At 34.4% G+C, this 22,530-nt stretch overlaps 3 protein-coding genes across 4 annotated transcripts; 2 read left to right on the plus strand and 1 right to left on the minus strand.

Annotated features, from left to right (window-relative positions):
* Positions 1-316: 316 nt before the first annotated feature.
* On the plus strand, positions 317-2,982 carry LOC113497381. 2 transcript variants are annotated; one of them, XM_026876922.1, is made up of 3 exons: positions 317-572; positions 828-937; positions 1,018-2,982. In XM_026876922.1, exons 1-3 carry the CDS (start codon positions 503-505, stop codon positions 1,579-1,581), a joined length of 744 nt encoding a protein of 247 aa, XP_026732723.1. In that variant the 5' UTR covers positions 317-502; the 3' UTR covers positions 1,582-2,982. The 2 variants fall into 2 exon arrangements, with proteins under 2 accessions (XP_026732723.1, XP_026732724.1); XM_026876923.1 differs by having other exon boundaries at positions 1,036-2,982.
* On the minus strand, positions 2,979-15,541 carry LOC113497379 (acyl-CoA Delta(11) desaturase-like). Its single transcript, XM_026876919.1, has 6 exons — positions 13,658-15,541; positions 6,277-6,625; positions 5,988-6,118; positions 5,331-5,536; positions 4,083-4,268; positions 2,979-3,875 (listed from the first exon to the last, which is right to left on the minus strand). Exons 2-6 carry the CDS (start codon positions 6,614-6,616, stop codon positions 3,629-3,631), a joined length of 1,110 nt encoding a protein of 369 aa, XP_026732720.1. The 5' UTR covers positions 6,617-6,625; positions 13,658-15,541; the 3' UTR covers positions 2,979-3,628.
* Positions 15,542-16,677: 1,136 nt separating this feature from the next.
* Positions 16,678-22,475, plus strand: LOC113497418. Its single transcript, XM_026876965.1, has 6 exons — positions 16,678-16,885; positions 17,295-17,465; positions 17,572-17,576; positions 17,895-18,100; positions 20,446-20,781; positions 22,166-22,475. The coding sequence occupies exons 1-6, from the start codon at positions 16,707-16,709 to the stop codon at positions 22,319-22,321; spliced, it is 1,053 nt and encodes a 350-aa protein (XP_026732766.1). The 5' UTR covers positions 16,678-16,706; the 3' UTR covers positions 22,322-22,475.
* The last annotated feature ends 55 nt before the right edge of the window (positions 22,476-22,530 follow it).

The following is a 22,530-nucleotide window of genomic DNA, read 5'->3' on the forward strand; positions in this document are numbered from 1 at the left end:
GGATGTATCTTCGATGCGCTTTTTCATTTGTCCCTGGCAAGAAAGTCTTTTGTGACGATTAATTGGTTGTTCCCCACTATTCCCCAGTCTATGGAGGGTTATGGCGTTGAAAGCGCAGTGAGCATGGTGTCTAGCTTATTCATACTGGAACTTTGCCACGTTTAATTCAAAATTTATGCACAGTTATACTCTGATATCCTTGTCATGGGACACTTTTCACAAATAGCTTGGAAGTTCACATAATCTGTAGACAAAATAATAGTCGATTATAGTATACTCGATTGGAGTCTAATATTGATTACATGAGTAGAGTTTTCAGCAACAAAAGTTTTGACATAACGATTAGTAGTAAATAGCTATAGCAACTAAATAATACGATACAACATTCTTCTTGTTAGATTTTGTTGTCGAACGTTTATGGATAAACTAATATGCTGATGATACATTAAATATTTATTTAAACAATGTAGAATATTACCGGTTAAAAGTAAAAACTTAAAAAATGGAGACCGCACAATCGTCAGATGATAGTTGTGATTCTGAAATGAGGATGATGAAGAACGAATTGATTGGTAAATGAATAATTTACTACAGCTGCTGATTTTGTGTTCATGCATTTAGTTTTCTTTAAAATAAACTTCTCCCATTTCTGTGATTAACCTCGGTCCACTACAAATGCCATTTTGTTTATTTTTATATGTTTATTTATTTTTTCCACCTTCGTTTTGTCTTTGTTATGATTATGAAATGCCTTTGTGTAAAATTAACGATTGGTTAAAATCAATCATCACTGATAGTAAAATTTTAACTAAAGGTTTTTATTGTAGATTTTGGTTTGGATGAAGAAAATCTCACTAAAGAAGAAATTACTGATCTGCTGAAGGCATTGAAAAACTCAAAATCCACTGAAAAAGAGGAGGAAATTGCCCGAGACAAAGTTAGTGTCTGACAACACCGAATACCTAAACATTTGATTTATATTATTGAACTGCATCTTTGTAGCTTATAACTTCTTAGTCTTCTCAAATGTTTCAGACAGAGAACAATGTAAGCAGTAGTCTTCCGAAAAAGTCTATGAAAAGAAGATATTTAAATGTAAGAGACAGACGTTTGCCATGGAGTTTGTTACCCACCACAATAACTCCAGCAGAAAAAGCTAGAACTCTAGCAATATATATCAAACTCATGTCATTAAACAATTATCGCCAGGCAAGGCAGTCTGCTAACTTTGCTGTGTGGCCCCCACCAATACAGATAGTTGAGGAGACAACAAGAGTACAACCAATGAGGTCCACGAGGAGTGGCAGGTCTGTGCCAGTTTATGATTTTGATGACGAAGACTCTTCTGATGCAGACCTTACCACCACAAAGAGCAAGAAAAGGAAGGTCTCAAACAGTGATCACAATGGAACTGATGGTATTTACACCAACAAAGTCCTCAGCCTAAAGAGGAAGCCACCTAAAGAAGAGAATAATGTAAGGTCTGTGAAGGAACCCAAAATGGATAATAAATTAGAGGTGGTTTCCATAGGGAACCCTGTAAAGCCTAAAGTAGAGCTTTTCTCATTAATTGAAGACTGAAGCACCAATTCCAAAATTTTGGTACTTTAGGTGACTTAGATGGTACTCAATGAAATTTAATACATGATGCTGTAACTGTTAGATGATAGGGCAGAATATGTATCCACATTGATGAGATTTATTTACTAGATTACCTGAAAGTCTATTTCTATGTTCAAAATTTTTTCACATCAATTCCATTTGCTCTTTATCATATTATATTATCTAAAATCTTTTCCAAAGTTTGTAGGTAGGTAATTCTAGATTTTGCATTTAATCAATTACATTTTAGTCACAATCAAATGCTATTGCCCGCAGAAATATGAGTACTAATTATCTCCTATTTTTTTTTATAAAATGGCCATTTTGGAGATAATTATATATTATGTATTATAATTATGATCATGTAATTTAAATGTGATAAACTGATATGGGCTGATAAGTTTAGATTGACTCCTTTTCAAAGAAACTTTTTTTAGAGAACCTATAGAAGCAGCCATGACTATATCCCAGATTTATGAACTTCTATGAGTATTCACATAAATTCCTCTTTCATACATCACTAGCTCTCCCGGCGAACTACGTACCGCCTAACTAAACAAAATATTAAGGGTGAACAACCCTTATCACTTAGGGTTATGAAAAATAGATGTTAGCGGATTCTCTGACCTATTGAATACGCATATAAAATTTGGTAAAAATCGGTGAAGTTGTTTCGAAAGAATACGGTAACTATCATCGTGATACGGGAATTTTATATATTAGATAGATAAAAGTGAAGGACTGTTTCTGGCATTTGTAGACTGAGTTTTAGTTCGTCTTTTAACAGAAATGTGTCAAGAAGCCATGTTTTGTTCATTCATGTTGTATTAAATAGTACTGTCTAGGTAAAACTGTTAGTTGTTAATATAACATAATTTTACGATAAATCTAAACTTGATCTGAATGTAGTGGTCAAAATATAAAGTGTTAAGTGAATGAAAGATTTGTGTGTGAGCCAGAGTCACTTTTGTTTTCTTGTTATAAGGTACATTATTTTATTTAGGTTTGTAGTGTTGGTGCTGCAATTGTGATTTAAATCGTTTTAGAGGTTTTCCTGAATCTGTATTATTTCAACTGTTGATAATGTTCAATAATCTTGATTGGACAGATCATGCTTATGCTTTGTGAGGATGATTCATTTACATAATATTGTTGAATTAAATTAAAGTAACTCCTAATTCATCAAATGTCTGTTTATAATTTTAAAATGTTTATTAGTCGTCAAAGCACGTATCGCTCTTGATCAGAGACACTGGCAAAGATAAAAAGTACAACCTTTTTTTAAAAGGAATTGTTAGGACACAAGTCAAAATGTTACTTGTCAAATGTAAAGTGCTTTTATCCTTTACTACTACGCAAAAAGTAAACACATTTTGCAGGTTTTATACTTTTATTTATTTAACTATGAACTTAATAATTAGTTACATAGACAAAGGACTTAATGAATAATACCTACGTATATTTCTCTATTTATGTAAAATTCAGTACACCATAAATATTATCTAAGATCACGTTTGCCAAGTCTTGGCGCTGGTACCTGCACGGTATAACTAAACAGTGAGGTAAATACTTATACTAGAGTAACTTATTAGTAATTATAATTGAGCACAATCATTATACTGGTTTGTCACCATCTAACATTTATAATAACTATCAAAGAAACGAACACCCAAATAACAATAAATATTATCACTATTGTATGCATGATAGTGTGGTGCTTAGTAGTCTACCTATTTGACTATTATCGCATAACAAATGATTTAGGTATTCTACCCTTCTCTGTCATACCTATCATAAAAGAGGGTAGTTCGTTAGTTTTCTTGCATGTACTCCATTTTAAACTTAGACAAATTTGACTGATAACGAATTCGAAAATACAAAATATGAATATCAAAAAAGCTATTAAGTTTCGAATTCATTAATCGACAAAAAGTCGCGCGTTTTTGTCTGATGTTATAGGTAACAGTTTATAGGTAATTTATTGCCCAATTGAATGGCCTACAATTTAATGTAAAACACGGGTGTTTTAATCTAATTCTTCCTGCGGTTCTCCGCGGGCTTTTGCCACCGCCCTCACAAGTGATGGCGACGCCGTCTTCAAGTCATAAGCCCAGCCAATGCTCGCAAAATAATTCAACAAAGATGTGGTGAGGTTCATAGGTATTCCAAGTTCTGCAGCCTTATAGTCCCACGGGAAGGTGTGGTGGTAGTTATGCCAGCCCTCGCCTATTGCTACAAGAGAAACTAACCAATTTTCAACTGGCATGATGTATCTGAAACAAGGAGTTCGACATTAGGTAGGTGCCTCTCTAGTATGGCGGCTTATTGGGCTGATTATGATGTGTATGATCTTAGGTATGTATACAGTACAGTTTATAATGCTACTAAACTCAAAAGCCTTGCAAATCGGTAAATCTATAACCATTTACCAACTATAACCAACCATAAAAAAATATGGATCATACAAGGATCATACTTACTTGTCGTAAGGCTTGTTGCCCCATAGGTGAGCAAAGCTGTTGACTGACCACGTAAAGTTGAGGCTCAACAAGTACCGTAATACAGCCTGCGACATGATGGAAGTTTCCCAGCTCTCGTTCCAGAACAGCGCTGGTATTATCGACGGTATGACCCAGCAGCACGCTACCTTGAATAGCATGAAATATCTGGAACGGTAAAAGATTTCTAATTAGGCAAGTACAATGACATGAATTTAGTAGGAAAGGTTTAACACGATTGTACACGATCGAATTCAATGGGTTGCTTTTCATGTAAATACACATAATGTCAATACAGTGAAATTGCAATTATTGTGTTGGAACTGAAACATTGAAATGCTTAGGAAAATACGATTATCGTCATTTTAATCCAATTTCCATTCAATCGTCGGCAATTATAAATAGGGGCCCCCCTATCTATACCCCCTCGTATATACTTAGTTTCTCGGATCGTGTTTCCTACTTCTATTGCCGACTGTACTTAATTGGAAGATAGCAATTTTTATTTTTGGGTGTTTTCTGTAAACGGAATCACATCAAGAGCCATGCGAATGGACCATTAATGTTTATGTGAGTAGTAAACACATTATTGCGCTATGGAAAATGACGGATGACTTTAATTGTTTGATGTAGAACATCATAAAAAGCATTGTAGGTATTATAAAGCTACGTACACAAGACCCTATTATTTCTTATTATTGCCAAATATATTTTTGATCAATGAATTATTAAATTAATAACGATAAAAAGGTTGAAAAATTGCAATTCACGTATTTATCTATTATGTTATTCGAATAATAATAGGTATTGTGCACGCGAGATGTACCACACGCATGTCTCATTAAATAAACATAAGATGAAAAATGATAGGCAGGTAAAAAAATACAGGTACGTACCTGCAGAAATTGGTAAATAAGCGTGATAATTGCGTATAACTTAATAGATACACTGCTAAGATTTGCCGATTTCCTGGGTAAGTAATTTTGCCATCATTTATGCCATGATAAGTTTAATAATCAAATAAATTATGAATTGGCCTTCGCAACTCAACCATTTTTCTTAGATCGAATAGATAAAGTTATGAATCAGACCCTTAGTTTCGCTTTATAGGGAGGAAGATTTGTCGACGATATAGTTAGGGTCGAGTATGGATAAGGCTGGCACAGGACCGTCGAAATTGGAGCCCGATTTGCACTTGGGCGGTTTTTTAAAGTAAAATCTATAACTTACTTGGTATGGAACTGAATAAGAGGATCATTAGTGATGTCACTCATGTCCAGCTGGTCGCCCTTCTTCAGCACGTCAGGGTGTTTCTTCATCATGAGCCAACCGACGTGGGCAAAGAAGAAGCCGCGGTTGGCGTCGTGAGGGTCTGCTGATGACTCAGAGTACTTGTGGTGCACCCGGTGGTCCCGTACCCATTCGAATATGGTGTTCTATTGCGATAAATATTAATATTAATCTTGGTGTCTATTTCCTTATAAGTGGAATTGAATATAAATTTGGATATATTGAAAGTAGATTCGGGATTTTTATAAACCTAAATACCTAGTAGCCAAATTAGGGAAAAAGGTAAAAAAACTGCAAATAAAATTGTTTGAATGCACGACTCCCTATATGGCTAAGACGCCTAATCGTTTACTCGAGTTTATCCAATCTATCAAACTATGCAACGGACTAACGTCGAAAAGTTTATAAAGTACGTAACGTTTAGGCGGTAACTATGTAATCCGCGATTTAGGTTCCTATCTTTGATATATAGGTCAAATTTTTAGAGCTGAGTTTTTCATCGCTCATGATATTTTGAATTCATAAAAGTGCGATGCTCCTTGTAAACTTGACCGTGCATAGTTTTACTTACTATTCAATCTAGGCGGTAGAACTTACCTGACCAGCTATCGAATAGCATAGTAAAAGGATCCACTGTAGTGGTAATTTAGCTTTGTAGGAGCGATGACACCAGTATCTGTGCACTCCGCCAGTGACGCCGAAGCCAGCAACTACACCAAGGAACATACCTGGAACGGTAAAATTCATAAATCAGTGAGCAAATGTGTTTCCATTGGGCATATTCTCACAGTTTACCAAGCTTGTATAGAAAGTGCGTTGAAGGAGATTCTAAAACAGCCTTAATGGCTGCTATGGTTAATAAGAAATAAGGGTTTATGAAAATTACCGAACGAAACAGTCTGCCATCTAAACGGTTTGTTGCTGAGGAACATGTAGTGGAAGAGCCAAATGACAGCCACGAGATGGAACAGAGTTATGCTGATAGCGTTGACCCATCTGATCGGCGTCAGGAATCCCATTCGCCTCTCCCACGCTCGCACCGGCGCCAAGAACTTGGGGTCATGCTTATTAAGCATTTGCTCATAGCTGCTGAGTGTGTATCCCTTCCCGTTGGCCTTCGTGTCTTCATCTTTTTCTTTAGCTGGCTGAGTGAGTTTGTATTCTATGAAGTCGTTTGTGTGCAGGGGTTCTATTAACTCAGTCTCGGTGAAGGTGATGGGAGCCATTGTAGAAGACTGTAAAAAAAGAAAAATATTGGTTAGTATATATTTCCTGATACAAAAAGGATCAGTATCTAACACTTAGAGTGTGGATACTTTTGAACTCGGTTGAAAAAATATACGACCAAAACAAAAATTATACACATTATTTACAAATACCAAAATGTTTCTAATCAGGGTGTATTTAGAGTAGGTATTTAATTAAAAAAATAACCTTTACATCAAATAGTTGTGACGATTTATTATGCCTTAAAATGATTATGCAACGTATAAGATGAATCGAATTTAGAAAGCTTAAACTAGCAAGTCACGCTTAAAGTTCATTTTTGAACTGTTACGTTTTCTGTAGACCTTGAGAAGTCTATCATTTATCCTTATGTAAAAGAGATTGCATTAGTTATATCTCCAAAACTGGTTTTTATTTAACTATAATTTATTTACTAGCTGCACATAAGTAGATATAATGTCAGTTTTATAAAGGTTGATCTTTTCGAACTCATAGCTCCTCGATCATTTAATTATCCAATAATATAATAATGTTTGTTAAATTCGAAATAGTGATTCTTTAGATTACTGCATCTTCACCTTCAAATATACTTACTTATAATATAAACTACTGCCTCAGCTTAGTACTTTTCGTTCATAATATATTTGTAAGTTCAACTATTTTATAACCAACAGCATTGAAATGACAAAGATGTAGCGGCAAAGGCCGTGCTTTTCACGTTTTTTGATAGCAGGCGTGAACTCAGGGGCAGCTATTTACGATCAATTGTTTATTTATTATTATTATAATCTCCAACTCAATAAAGCCCTTAATAACTTTAATGATGTTCATATTAAATCTTCGAAAGAGGTATATAATGATTCAGAGAAAATTTCTTATCAAATGATTACACATTTTCTTGTGTAATGATTATTTATTTTTTTATAAAAAAAACTAGCAACGCATTAAGAAATTTATTCATTCTTGTTTCATACATATTTGAGTCACTTGCATGAAGACAAAGATTCGGGACAAGTATTTGTGGATCACACACACTTGTTCTACGCGGGGATCGAACCCGCGACACTCTCGCATAATGTTTAGTCGGCATAAATGTATTTAATCATCTTACAACCTACAGTTGCGCGAAGAACGCGAGTAAAGTAACATACAGCCAGTTGCTTATCCCTACCTTTTAGCTATCTATACCGTCGAAACAATTTTGAAACATGACAATTAATCACCAATAAAGTGTCACTCCTAAATTCCTAATAGTATCTAGTAATCGTAATTTACAAATACCAATCAAATATTAATTGACACCGTCTACATATCATACACATCAATCATGTACTATCACATGAAATAATAATTTACCTCATATTTGAAGCTATAACTTCAAAATAACCGTAGATTGATTGTCTATGAACAGGATTTATATACAAGCATGACTTCGCGGTTTGCCTCGATTTATTTATGAGCTATTTTTCTTGGATGTTGATATGTAATGTTTACATGATAAGTAACTGGTATTGCAGCCTGATGCAAACGAAAAAAAATACAACAAAAACGCACTTAGCGCTTTCCATTTTGAGAATTTATATTACTATCACGTTATATATTATATTACCTGTCTAAAACGTTATGTGTCCTTAACCCAATCATATACTTTCTACCAAAAGCCACTTCGTTTTAAGATAATTTAAGTGAAGTGTGTACGTTAAGCCTCTATGTTGCAACTTCTTGTCAGGTGAGGTTAGTACAATCAACCGCAAATCACTGGTGACTTTGACACTGACATCGCCCTTATTTCTAAAGTGTCAAGGTTACTTTTCCTGTTTTGTTGGTACCAATGGGCTAGGCCTTCGGTATAGAGTACGAAAAATTTTGTACTAGCCAAAAAATATTGTGTAACGTAGGGTCATAGATATGACCTCTTATTGCAAAACATTAACAACAGACAAGACATTTGAGCATGCAAACAAATTGATATGTGATGGAAATAGGGTTGCGCAATTAATTAATAACTGTCAAGTCATTCCTGACCCTTTGTCTAAACTACATGACGTCATTAGTTCATAACGGGTTTGGTGTTAGTGACGTGATGTTAATCACTGGATGAGTTTTACTCCTTGATTTAGTAGCCTTGGTAAACGAAGCATCTACTTGAAACTAAGTTTTATCATAATTATTATTCCCTTGCCAGCGATAGGCAAAATCCCGTGGGATACAACGGGTTTTTATCTAGATAACTAAGTATGAAGTTCTGGCCTGTGTTGTGTGCTCTTCTGATTACACAAGCTTCGCGTGGGACAGCCTTTTGTCCGGAATCAGCTTTGGCGCCACTGCAGTTTGTTTTGGAGTACGCAGTGTGGCGCGGATGGCAACAAGCAATCGTCTTCACACCAGATTTAGAACAAGGTATAAACTATTTCCTATTCATATCCGTCGGAATCCAACTGAGGTCTTCATTGGTATAGCCTGCGCCCATCGACTCAACGCATGACCTTTTTAAACAATAAACACTTTTTTGGCCGTATAATTACTCACGATATCCGGTTTTCCGGCGTATCGTAGAATTAACATGGTATGGTAGCTGCTGACCCTGTGTGCGTCAAATTGAATCGAGAAGACGAATTATCTGCATTAAAGAACGTATTCAAAAACACGCGCATGTGCGATAATCGTAGTCATTTTAATAAATGTACATAAAAACATTCAATTAGAGTCGAGGCATTAACAAAAAAGTGAATATTCGTATTTTAACATAATAATCAAGGTTATCAAAAGCTTCAGGCTACAATTGCTAATGTTGTGTTATAAAACATATGTTGATAATGTAACTTGCATTATGAAGGTCGAAAATCTTATTAAGGTCAGTGGGGTGAGCCCCGTCATTCGCAGGCGGTAAGTTCAACCCGCTGCACTCCGCTGGTTTCGAATCATTTTACGTAACGGACAAACCTTAATTTTGAAAGTCAAGTTTAAACAAAAATCAAGGGTACAAAGGGGGTTTTACCAATATTTTAATTTCAACGGGAGCAGCACTTTAAAATATTTTAGATCACTAGGCAGATATTAAGAAGGTTTCCTTTTTAACATTAACATAAGCGTCATGGTTCGTCAAAAACGTATTTAATAAACCCAACTTTGAGTGACCGTGACCGCTGATGTTTTAAAAAATCCTTGAAAAAATATAAATTCAAATTATCACTGCTAACAAACTAAAATCCATAGAATGTGTAAAAGAGTTGTTAGATAAAGTTATAAATGAAATGTCAACACAAGTCAATGGTAATATTAATTATTTGGCCGATGTTCGTATTGCATAACACCTATGAGATGTGGTAACCAAAAACTTGTTGCTAAAAGCGTCATGTCACAAGTAATCTCTCTTGACATACAAATACTATTCAAAAGATTTTTTCAATCCAATGTCCTTGGCCTATTTAACGCGAAATAATTAACATATGTTCGATATTTAATGTCTACTACTAGAAATATAATATATCATGACGCAATCAAAATACTTACATTTTAAAAATATTGTTTATATCACGCACTTATTAGAAATGAAACGGTCAATTGCGAGGTGGACTCGCGATATTTAGGGTTCCGTACAAATAGTCTAACGAAGCACAAATCCAATTTGTGGGTATCCTCAAATTAATTGACGTGTTATGACCGTTCCAACCGTTACTTAAAATTGATTTTTATTTTATTATTTATAGCGGCTACCGAAAAACATTACCTATGTGTGAAAATTTCAACCCAAGTGAAAATGTCGACCCAAAGAAAATTCGAAAATCCTTACAAAATTGTTTGTATTTTTATTTTAATAAACAAACTATCAATTGTATAGAGAGAAATGTAGTGAAATTAATCTTTATTTCGATATTGAATTGATAAGCAAATCATAATAACCTGCATAGTATATACTTATCTAATTATGTTCTATGTACGATTGTGTATAATTAAGTAAACTTGTTTTCTAACTTTCGTTTTTGATTTCGATACCAACACATTATCAATTTCGACCATGTAATTATATCTATGCAATACACCAGCCTGTACCTAATATTTTGTTTCGAAACATCTTTCGTGCAAGATTTGAGTTTCTTGCAACTCTTGATGCGTTTCTTGAAGAGGCTGAGCAGAGATGATAAATCACTATCTTGAACATGACTATGAAAGGTCAGTGTCAATGAAGAATTAAACATCAAATTATTTAATGCGTTATTTTTTAGTAATAACTACGTTTAAACACACCAATTCATCATCAGTCTAGCCTTATCCCAATTATATTGGGGTCGGCTTCCATTCTAACCGGATGCAGCTAAGAATCTATGTTGCACAAGGAGCGACATCCTATCAGACCTCCTCAAGCCAGTAACCCTGGCAAGACGTTACCCCTTAGTACTGGTTGTCAAAGTTTCTTTCTAGCTTCTAACTATCCGACGACTGACAAAGATGTAAATTTTAATAAAAGTCGTGTCACAATTTAAGACTTCCGAAATACGGAGGAACTAGTTATGACATAAATGGTTATTCCTCGACGGACCGACCGTATCAGGTGTAGTTTAATTTGCGATAAATAAATCTGTGCAATCGCAGCTTAAATCAAATTAAAATTACAAATAAGTAAGTCTTTTTGTGCACTCTTGTGTGAATAATAAGTATTCTTGAAAAGAAGTTCCAGAATAACTTTCAAAAGTTATATCTGAAGAGCAATCAAGTAATAAAACGAAATCTCTTATTATTTAACGAAGTAAATATATTTGACACTGAAGATTTGCTTTGTATTTTTTTTTGACAATAACAGTATTTGCGTATCAACAACAAAACTTTAAGAATATAGACGGAAGCTATAAACCGTAATTCTAGTATACATTAACTCGTGTATTAAATTAGTTAAAACACATAAGATATAATTAAATAGTTAAACAGGCTAGTATTACTGAACTAATGTGGCTACAAAGTTATGTTTATGTCTCTTGCTAATTGTTAGATAAACACCGCCTAGAGCAAACCTATCAGCTTTGTTACATCAAGACCTTGCTGGACCTTCACAGGGATTATTTTTATTATTACTATTTTGTATAAAGAAACCTATCAAGAGCGTGTTAGTCTCACGTATTGCGGGTTCCGTACCACTAAATCGATTTATTTTATGAAATGAAACGCCGTTTTTATTATGCCTTGTCCTATTTGATATACTTTACTTACTATGTCAAAGCAAAAGCAGCTTATAGGTTATTTTATCCTCTTTGTAAACGTATTAAAAGTAGCCTCTATGTCTCTTGATGTTATACACTAAGGGTATTATATTTTAAAGATCTAAGTACGGTACCTTAGTAAGTACTTATAATATATTTTTGAAAAGGTGTTCCTTATAACACAAACAAAAACTATCTACGATCCAAAAAGTGTGAGCGAGAGTAATTGAAAATGATATGTCTTTCAATGTCTAATATTCGCGTAAAGTTTAAAATTCATTAGGTAAAAATAAACTTATCATTTAATCAAAATAGAGAGGTAATCCTTATAAGAAAGCTCTAATACTCCTTAGATATGCGGAATTGAAGATTGATTGCTATTAGAACTATGCCGATATAAATGATTGCTATCATCAGGCTGTTTTCACAATCTCGAATAAGAGCAACACATCACACTTACGTACACACTCAATATGACACGTACGTTGAAATTGTTGAGTTTTTAACAAATATTTGCAATGTGTACTTTTTTTCTGTTATTACTAAATTTATCCTAATGTTAAAAAATGTCGTAATGGCCTTGCGGTTTAATGAATTGATGTAGCAAGTTCAAACTCAACGCGGGAAGGTGCCAATATGACTTTTACAAAGTCTAAGAATTTGCATTCTTCTAAGACTTCACTGATTATTCATTATATGGGAATCAGGAATCGCCAAGCCGCAGTGAGCAAGAATCCGAGGGATCCGATCAAGAGTGATCTATGGGACCACCCTTGGTCGGCTCTCTCTATAGGAAGAGGCAGGCTTAGCAGTAGAACAGAAAAGGCCGGTATTCGTCATCGTGATCATTATCCTCAGCCCATCTTCGTCTTCGTTAATAATATAAATTTCCATAACTTAGAATCTTACTCCAACACTATCCCAAGCTGGATATTAATAGGTCCCAATTAAAAATGCTTTAGGTAGCCTTACAAAATGAGGTGAATAAATGAAACTCGTGATTAAACTAAATAGTGTTAATTACTTAACCCAATAGACCGGAGCTAGGTACGTAGATAGATGCTGCAATGGCTGGTAATGTCCCATGACAACATACAAATAAAATTATAAAGTAACCAACTACGTTATGTAAGGTAACTTAAGTGTAAATTATATAATGATGAATAATATATAACTATAACACGGACATACTCTTGATGAGGACTCATCATAACGATCACATTCTAATAATTCACGTGATTTCTTTAAAATAACTTCACAGCACGTTCCAAAAGTTTGTTGGCTTTAACGAGTTGTAATTTTTTTGCTAAAATACTTTATATTGATTTGTTTGCAAACGTTTTGCGCTTGCGACTATTCCATTACCACTAATGTCATAACTGAAATGTAAATATACTTTTGTAATACATTATATATTTCACAAATTACTTAGTGATCATATTTGTATTGCTATTTAAATCAATCTTAATGTAAAGCCCCTATACCGTATCCACGTAGGATTATTCATTAAACACGATCTCTATTTTTGATGAAAAAATAAAATGTCAATATTCAATAATATAATATTTCACACAATATATAAGTAATTTATTAAATAATTACAAGATCAAAAATCTCATGAAACAATTCAATTTTGAAGAAAATTTTAAATTAAACGATAAATGCTTTATAAGCTAACAGTAATAAAAAGCATGCGGGATAAAAAGATCCGTTCAGAAAGTTATAGGTGTTCATAAAAACGAATATAAATAGAAAAATAAAAACAATATCCTTATGCCACTAAAAAATATATAGTCATATACATCCATAACTAAAGTAATAAAAACATCATAAATATCCACTTACCAATATCTCACCGGTTTACATAAAACACTAAACAATCCACAACATTTAAATAATCCAAGCACCACAATCGATTCACGTGTGATTCAGGCGTACTCACATCTGTGCAATGCACAAAATGTATGTGAGCGTGGTGACCACCGATCACGTTTGTTTACCCTACGTGTCTGAGGTACAGTACACAATCTGACCACCGTATACCTTGTCACGTACTTTCACCAAAGACGTTGAATACTGATAACTATGTTCATAAATCGCTATTGTGAATCATTGAATCGATCTCCATCAAACCGATCAGACCCATGGAAGCCGCATATATGCCTAATGCGCAACGTGACACGAATACCGCTCCTAGCTTCAATATATTAAATCCACAAAGAAATATGATGACGTGAAGAATAATCTCGGTCTAAACAATGGACAATATCAAAGTAACGATTTAGTTGAAATTGATTTTTGCTTTATTGCAGTTTAAATTGCTCGACAGATTAAAGTAGTAAATGTGACATTTTATGTTTTGTCACATATCCAAGATCTAGACAAAAACGGCTTGTTTGTTTAATGGTTGTATTATGAAATCTATAAAAATATTTGTGCCTATCTATTTCGACACTAAGAGACTAGTGAACTGTATTCAAACATCTTAGTTATAAGTATTTAATGCAAACGCGTGAATATTAAGTAAACAGATGTAAATAAAAAGGTTATTTTTATAATGATGTGTGAATAAGAAGACCTGTCTCCAATAACCGAAGCGCTATTATCTCGAAATATTCGATATTTAGGTTTTCCAAAGGGAGACTGTGTTGTCCGGGTTATATGTCAGCCCTCTCCAATATCATCATACACAGGGGATAAGTAAATTCCTTTCTTTACGCTATCTTAGGTTCACAGTAAATGAAAATGTAGTAAAGTAAAACGTGCAAAGCCTCGATACTACGATAAGCAAATTTAAGAGAACATATGTTACATAATGATGTTAATGTCTATCAATATCGTATTACAGACATAAATTCTGTTATGAGGATAACATCTTAGGCATATATAAGATTTATTTGTGTTATAATTGTAGGTTGCCAGTGGTCCATAGTCCGCCTTATGAAGTGTCTCAGTATCAACGGGGTGGGCTCCTCTTTAGACTCACTGGACAACATTCGGATACGAGCAAACCTAGGAATTATTGTCCTGTTACCTCGTTTTAGACGAAATGCTACAGAAAATGTTACAAAACTCGTTAAAAAGGTAACTTTTATTAAGTAACGTACATTAACCTAAGTTTATCGCGCCTTCTTCTGACAATTTAACGATTTATATCTTTATCTTTTTAGCTTCATGAATTGAAAATGGACACTTCATCTTATGACTGGCTCCTAACGGCAAGGTCTTATCACGATTTTAGATCTGTCAATGAGATATTAAATGCAACATCAGTGCGCTTTGATCAGAACATCGTCGTTGCTTATCCCTATAGTCAATTTGTGTTTAAAAGAGACGCTCTTGGACTTTGTGATGTAAACTTTATTTATAAAGACCGTAGAGACTCCACTAGCCGGCGGACGTTCCAAAGGAACCAATTCAGTTATTTCCGCAACGGAAACAGAAACCACCAAAACGAATACGAACAAAATTACTATCGTACATCAGAAAGATTCAAAAATTTAACCAGGAACAAAACCTTTAAGAAAGATGGAAGTGTTTTACCGCTATTCCAGTCAGGGATAATACATTTCAATTATTCAAGGATATTCAACATGAGGAACGCAAGTAAATTTTCTTCGAATCAATTCAAGAAATGGAATCAAGGTCACCGCGCTGAAAGAGTAGCCAGCCTCATTCAGTACTTTAAAGTACGATCAAACTCGACGTTATATGCGTATTATTTAGGTAAGTCTAATATTACCTTTCTACAAGAAGTCGACCATTAATTTTTTTACTTCACTGAAACCAATAACAGCAACATTTATTTTCTTCAAATGAAATTCGCAAGCAAGCGTACTGAAATGCACTTATGAACACGTATTCAATATTCTCAGAACTTTCATTTTATATAACCCTAGCTTTTGTCAGCGGCTTTGCTCGCGTAGATGTTAGTTATTGCTGAAAGGTTTTGAAAGAATTCTCATTTTGAGAAAATAAATAAGTTAAAGTACAAAAAAAATAGAACCGTACCTAAAAGGTAAACCTGGAATCCTGAAAACCAATAGCTTTAGGAACTCCCAAAACTAACAACAAGACTTATTAAGGCACAACGGCAAAATATTGAACATTTGTCAACAATTACCTATTTATTTGAACAAAGATAAATATAATTTTAATAAAAAGCTTTTCAAATCAGCATTCTTTTAAAACAAAACTTATAAGCATGAAAATGGTTTATCTGTGCCAAACTTATACGTGCTGTTATGGAGTTTTTTGTAGACCTTGCTAAGGTGTGATAATATTGTAGTAAGTACATTATTTTGATCTATAGCGTTTGCACGGAAAGCGCAAAAAAATATCGTTAAATAAGAAACCTCTAAAATTATTAATGTTTCGCTACTAGTTGATGGATGTTAGTATTGAAATGAAACGACTTTTACGGATTTTATCGCGGTTTAATTTTTGGTTTTAGTTCCCGACGTTTCGACACCTTAATTTTTTATTTACTAATTAATTATTTATGGTCCTATGAGGACCATAAATAATTAATTAAAAATATGAAGGTAGAACGAGCAACATCTTCTGTCAAGACGAACACCATCTCAGTCTGCCCGTGACCATGATACCTGCAAAGGTGTCGAAACGTCGGGAACTAAAACCAAAAATTAAACCGCGATAAAATCCGTAAAAGTCGTTTCATTTCAATGTCTAACATTCGCGTAAACCTAAGAAACCACGGATGTTAGTATGTTAAAAAACCTTCAACTTGAATAACTCTACCTACAAAACAACACACATCAAAATCTTTTAAATATATAGGGATAGACAGACAGCTTGAGCGATTTCGTTTTATAGAATGTAGTGATAGTGATAGTGATTTTACATTACAGGTAACTGGAATAACGTTCAGTCAATGTCGGCGGTCGAGGTACCATTCCCGGTAGAATCCCGCAATTTCTTGGGAGAACAACTTGTTGCGGGCAGATGCAATTCAACGGAGAATGGAAGCCCTTCGCTAGACGACGAGGGACCGACCGCAGAACCAATGTTGGACGATATACTACATTTCTTGACAGTGCGACTGAATACTACGTAAATGTCAATGAGTATTATAGTGAGGGTCTTCACCAAAAACCGATAATGTAGGGGTACTGAGATTAAAAATCTCGTGAGACGTCACTTACCAGTACAAATCTTAAAGGTTTTATTTATTATTAAATCTTCCCTAATTTTGAATGATGTAACAAACAGAAAAACACGGTTTCATTATTTTTTGGATATCTGTCTGACAGGTTAAACAGATTTACATTATCAGATTTAGTCAATATTAATTTAAATCAATTTATTACGTAAAGGCAACGTTATAAAAGTGGAACACTTTCCACATTAGAATGTTTTGGAACCACATTTAAAAATACTGCGCGATCTCTTTTTTCCTTACTTCCAATCCTCGCAGGTCAAATAAAGACTTTTTAAACCAAATAAATGTGTTTGTTATCAGTTCCGTGATCCGTTACTACAGTAAGCTGGGTTTCCGCACGTATGAGGGTACTTGGACCGGCTTACTTGGCGCCCTGATGGATGACTCTGTAGATTTCGCACTCGAACCCGTTACAGTTCACGCGACGCGCCGACAAGACATGGATTTTATTTTCCCAATAGCAGAAACAATGTAAGTTGAATATGGCGGATTATATAAGTTTGGAAGCTAAGCAAACATATACTAGAAACTAATTTAAATCGATCCAGCCGTTTAAGAGTTTCCGTTTCATACACAGATGCAGTACTATTGTATACTATTAATATGAGGATAAAAAAGGCTTGTTCGATATATTCTAAACCTGAACAATATCCGATTTTAATATCATAGAAAATAAATAGTTTTAACACCAGAATACTACTGTACAACATTATTTTACATATTTAAGACACTTCAGCCTGTAGCAAGTTTGCCCTTGCTGTATGGAAATGACATTTCTTTTCTACACGTATCAGACCTTTTTAGCTGAATCCGGTTACACCGGAAGCCGACCCCAACATAGTTGGAAAAAGGCTAGGCCGATGATGAGGATCATACATTGGCGGTTTTCAAAAAATTAAGATAATAATGGCTTTCTATCAACTGTCACTTGTATGTATAAAACTTCTTTGTGTTTTAGGTGCAACATATATATTCGACAGCAAGAGACGTCAACGGTCCGTGACATATTCCTGGCTCCGTTCAGCGCTCGGCTCGTAGCCTGCGTCATGGCAGTCGCACTCCTCGCCGCGATCTCCGTCTTCGTCATCAGCAGAATGACCACGACTGTACGCAGTAGGGAAAGACGCATGGGCTGTACTGAGGCACTGATATGGTCTACAGGGATTCTATGTCAACAAGGTGCGAACTTATTTGATAAAAAAATAACAATATTAATTGCAAACGGCAGTGAGGTGTTTTTTTTGCAAACGCGGGACGCATCAGAAAAATCGAATGATAGGTACAGAGAGGTTTAAAAAACGAAAGCTTTTGTTTCGAAGAGGTGGGATCAGACATAGGCGCTTAAAAAACTAAAAACCAAAGACCTCCTAGCAGGTACTAATAATAAAAGATATGTAGCAGGAGTATCCTGCTGAAGGATCATAATAACGTGTATTTCTAATGTCTTGGTTATAGAGAAGGATAAGGATAGCATACTTCTATATTTTGTCATTTATTCATTCTAATTCAATTATTGAGTAGACGCTAGTGTACTTTTCAGATTTGTTAAAGGGCTTGGGTACCAACTATGGTCTTTCTGATCACTTTCGATATATGTAGATATCGACTATTGCTTCTCATTTATATTTAAGTTGCATTACGCTCAAAAATATCCAACGTTAGACGTTATAATACGCAACTTTATTTTTGAAAAAAAAAATCATTTAATAATATGTACCTACTTAATATTAAAACTATTTTTTTTTCACTTACCTGCTCGGCTATTAGCGTTTCGTTACTCCACTGAGAAACTACTATTCCGTAGCACTAACAAAATCAGATTGCGACGGTATGATTCACCTACTGTTATTTATATTAGGCATAAAAGTATTTATTTAAATGCAGGGTTTGTGTTCAAGATAGATGTTTTGCAAAACAGTGTGATGTTATAACTCATAGCAAGACAATTCTGGTTTATTGATAATTCAGTAAGTGCTAGTTTACGTCCAACTGTTCATAATTAAGTTTGTCAATAAATTAGTATTTACTGAAAACCTATTTCCGATAAATTACAAACTCATCACAAATTATGTTCAACGAGTACCTACTTATCTTCATGCTCAGAAAACAAAAAGAGAATAGAGGGTGCAACTTATTTTTTGAATGAAAATTGATTGTCTTTAAAATGTGGTATAAGTACTTTAATTTTCATTATAATTTTGTTTCTTCTTGTATTTGTTCTGCTCAGCGCTTGTCAAAAATGTCAGTATACTACACTAAATTACGCATGTTTGTTTAATCACGTTTTATGTGGCAAAATTCGATCTGCACAAAACTTAGCTAGATTTAAGTTCTTTAGGCTCCATGTGATACAGTTTTGTCAAGAAAATTATTTATGTACATAAATAACTTATTTATTTTGTGTTTCGTGATCATAAACAGAACCTTACATTAATTAAAATACCTAATGCTTTAGATTCATGACTTGGTGTAAAGTACAAATGACGTAATACGCAAGTGTTAATTGAATGCCTGGAATTAATAGAAAAGCTAAAGACGACATTTTAATTTAGTGATTTTCCACTTCATAAGTAAATATTTTTTCATAGTAAGTTCAACGCTGCCTTTACCATCATAGATTAGCATAGCGCTAACGTGCTTTTGTTTTCTGAAGACGAAAGTTAAGGAGTTGTCAATAACCTAAATTCTTACGAAATAATTAACAAGTTTGATACATATTTGCTTGTTTATCTGGTTATATGAAACTACATTGGATTCCTGTAATACATGATTAGGATATGCCGTCATGTGTTTGTCGACAAAGCGTATCTTCAGGGCGGAATTCGATTTTCTGTCGGTCCTTTGATAAGCGAAGTATAAAATGACGTACTTCAATGCTAGTCAATTTTAACTACAAATTGTATTTCGATAGTTATGTAAAACAGTAAAAGTACTCGTATGCCTGACAGATTATGTTGAATTGTTCCCATTTAAATGTTGCTATTTCAGAACAGATAAATGCAGTTACTTAGCTCTATTAAGTCTCGCACAATGATGAATGTAATCCTAACGTTATCCTAACATTCAAAGCACATGCACAAATACACCCAGACTCAGGATAAGCATTTGAGGATCTAATACACTCTTTTCCCATGCGGAGATCGAGCGACACGCCACTTGGTTTGGCTAGATGACCTCAACCATTCAACTATCCGAGCTCTTACGTATAATGCTAGTCTCTCTTTAGTATTCAATGTATTTTGCCTGATGGTCTTGTGGTTAGTGACCCTAACTGCTATACCGGAGGTCGTGGATCCTAGGATAAATGATGGTGTGATGAGCACGATCATAAATTTGTTTTGCGTCTGGGTGTTATTTATCTAAATCATGTATGTATTTAGAAATATTTAAGTATGTTTATAAGTTGTCTAGTACTCAAAATGCAAGCTTTGCTTACTTTGAGACTAGATGGCGTTGTGTGAAAGTTGTGGAATTTAAAAAAAAAACCTATTTTACTCTGTTACAAGGCGGTACGTGGACTCCTTCGAATCCTGCCGCGAGTGTGGTGCTGATAGTCTGCCTGTTCTTCGCTGTGGTCACTTACAATGCATATGCTGCCTTCATCACGTCAGTTCTATCAGTCCGAGTGGCCAGTGTTGACACCATTGCAGCAGTTCTCCACTCTCCCAACTTTAAAATCGGATACATAAGAAATGGCGCTGATCAAATGTACCTCATGGTAATGTTAACCTTTTCATCAATATTCAAAACTGATTTTAATGCTAATGACATTTCTACAAAAGTTGTAGTGTGTGTTCAATTGTTTGAAAATAACATTTCGAAGAGATATCTGCAATTTCATAAACTTGAACATTTTCCATCATCATTAAGAATTTTCGATATGTCTATTGTCTAGGGACTATTCTAGGGAAAATGTGTGTAAGCACGGTATTTATATACAAAACAGAGACACCCAAAACCAATACTCAGAAAATCTATTTCGTTATAAATGTGTATTTGATATTTTAAATTACAAAGCTCAGCCATGGATTCAAATTGATACAACTATTGACAAAAGTTATCTCGTTTGCTTTTGAGGAGAGATTTGAATTACAATGAATGAATTGTTGATCGAAGTATTTGATTTTGTTGAAGGTAAGTAAGTTTCCATCGCGAGGGTAAAACAAGTGACGTAGTTATCCTAATTGATACGGTCGCCATGATGACGAAATTTATTATTTTAGGTGGTATGATAGATGGTTGATTAGAGGTAGATGGGGTTTTCATAAAGTGTTTACAAAAATAAGGCACCCATCAAGTTTGCTCACGACATACTCGTTTTATAGGACTAATTTATAAGCAGAACTTCAGATTGTTTTACCCCTACTGTCCCAATGGGCAAAAGCTATAACCCAGTGGGTTCACAAATACATAAAATGAAAAAAGACGAGTCATACCACAAAAATGGATTTTAGGACCAATATATCGGACAGAGTGGAAAAATCGAAAGGGGCCTTCCTTTACCACGCAGTGAGGCTGTAACTTAAAAAAATATATATTAATGGCTTCGAGAATTTTTTACAGCAGTCAAGCTGTGGCACAGTAATAATGATTTTTCCAGAAACAAAGCTCTGAGCCTTTTTCCGGTTATTCAGCAAAGCGTAGCGTAAAATTACCAGCATTTAAAATAAATACTTGTTAGTTTTAATTATCAGTTTTTTGCTTATTACAGTTCCGCATTAAGCCGACTATCTAACTAATATTATTATTATACATGAAAATTAGCATTTCTTTGTCATATTATTTTACTTTAGAATTAAACTACTTCGGTTTTATACCTTCTACAGAATAACATCTCGTATATCATGATCGTACTTCTCTTACTTTTTACGTTTTTTATTCTTGTGAAAAATTATAATAAACTACCTGTTGTACTAGACTGCGTCCGTTTGGGTAAGAAGATAGAAGCTAGGTTTCTGTAAATCGTATTAATATTTCAAGAGTTTCGTTCACTCTGCTCCTATTAATCATAGTGTCATGGTAAATTCTATAGTCTTCCTCCATTAATTAGGTATCTAACACTGAAAGAAATAGGACCATATTAATTATTTTTTAGCGCATTCAAATAAATTTCTTAGCCTTTTAATATTAGTGTAGATTCCAGACAAAGTTCAGTTAGTTTCATATTACAGTCAACAAAAGATGTTCAGCTAAATGCATTCTACATTCGAGGATATTCCGACGCTGATAATTTGGTGACGTCAGCGGAGGAGGGGCTGGCTCGAGCTGCAAGGCAGGACTACGCCTTTTTTGCCGGACAAAGGGTAGCACGTTCTACTCTTAGGTAAATAGGAACTCCTTTTTAACTTTCCACTACCAGGGTTTGAAGACTGAAACTATGAAAGGACCACGTAAACATGAAATGACTCATGAAAAAATATGAGTCTTTCAACGAGCTCTAACAGGAAAAAAAGCGCTTGTACCTTTTAATGATTCCGATGATTTTTCGTCCCTAATAATACATAATCTGTAAAAAAATATGAGAATGCGTAATTTT

The sequence above is a fragment of the Trichoplusia ni genome, chromosome 9 (assembly GCF_003590095.1).
Source record: "Trichoplusia ni isolate ovarian cell line Hi5 chromosome 9, tn1, whole genome shotgun sequence".
NCBI classification, from domain to species: Eukaryota; Metazoa; Arthropoda; class Insecta; order Lepidoptera; family Noctuidae; genus Trichoplusia; species Trichoplusia ni.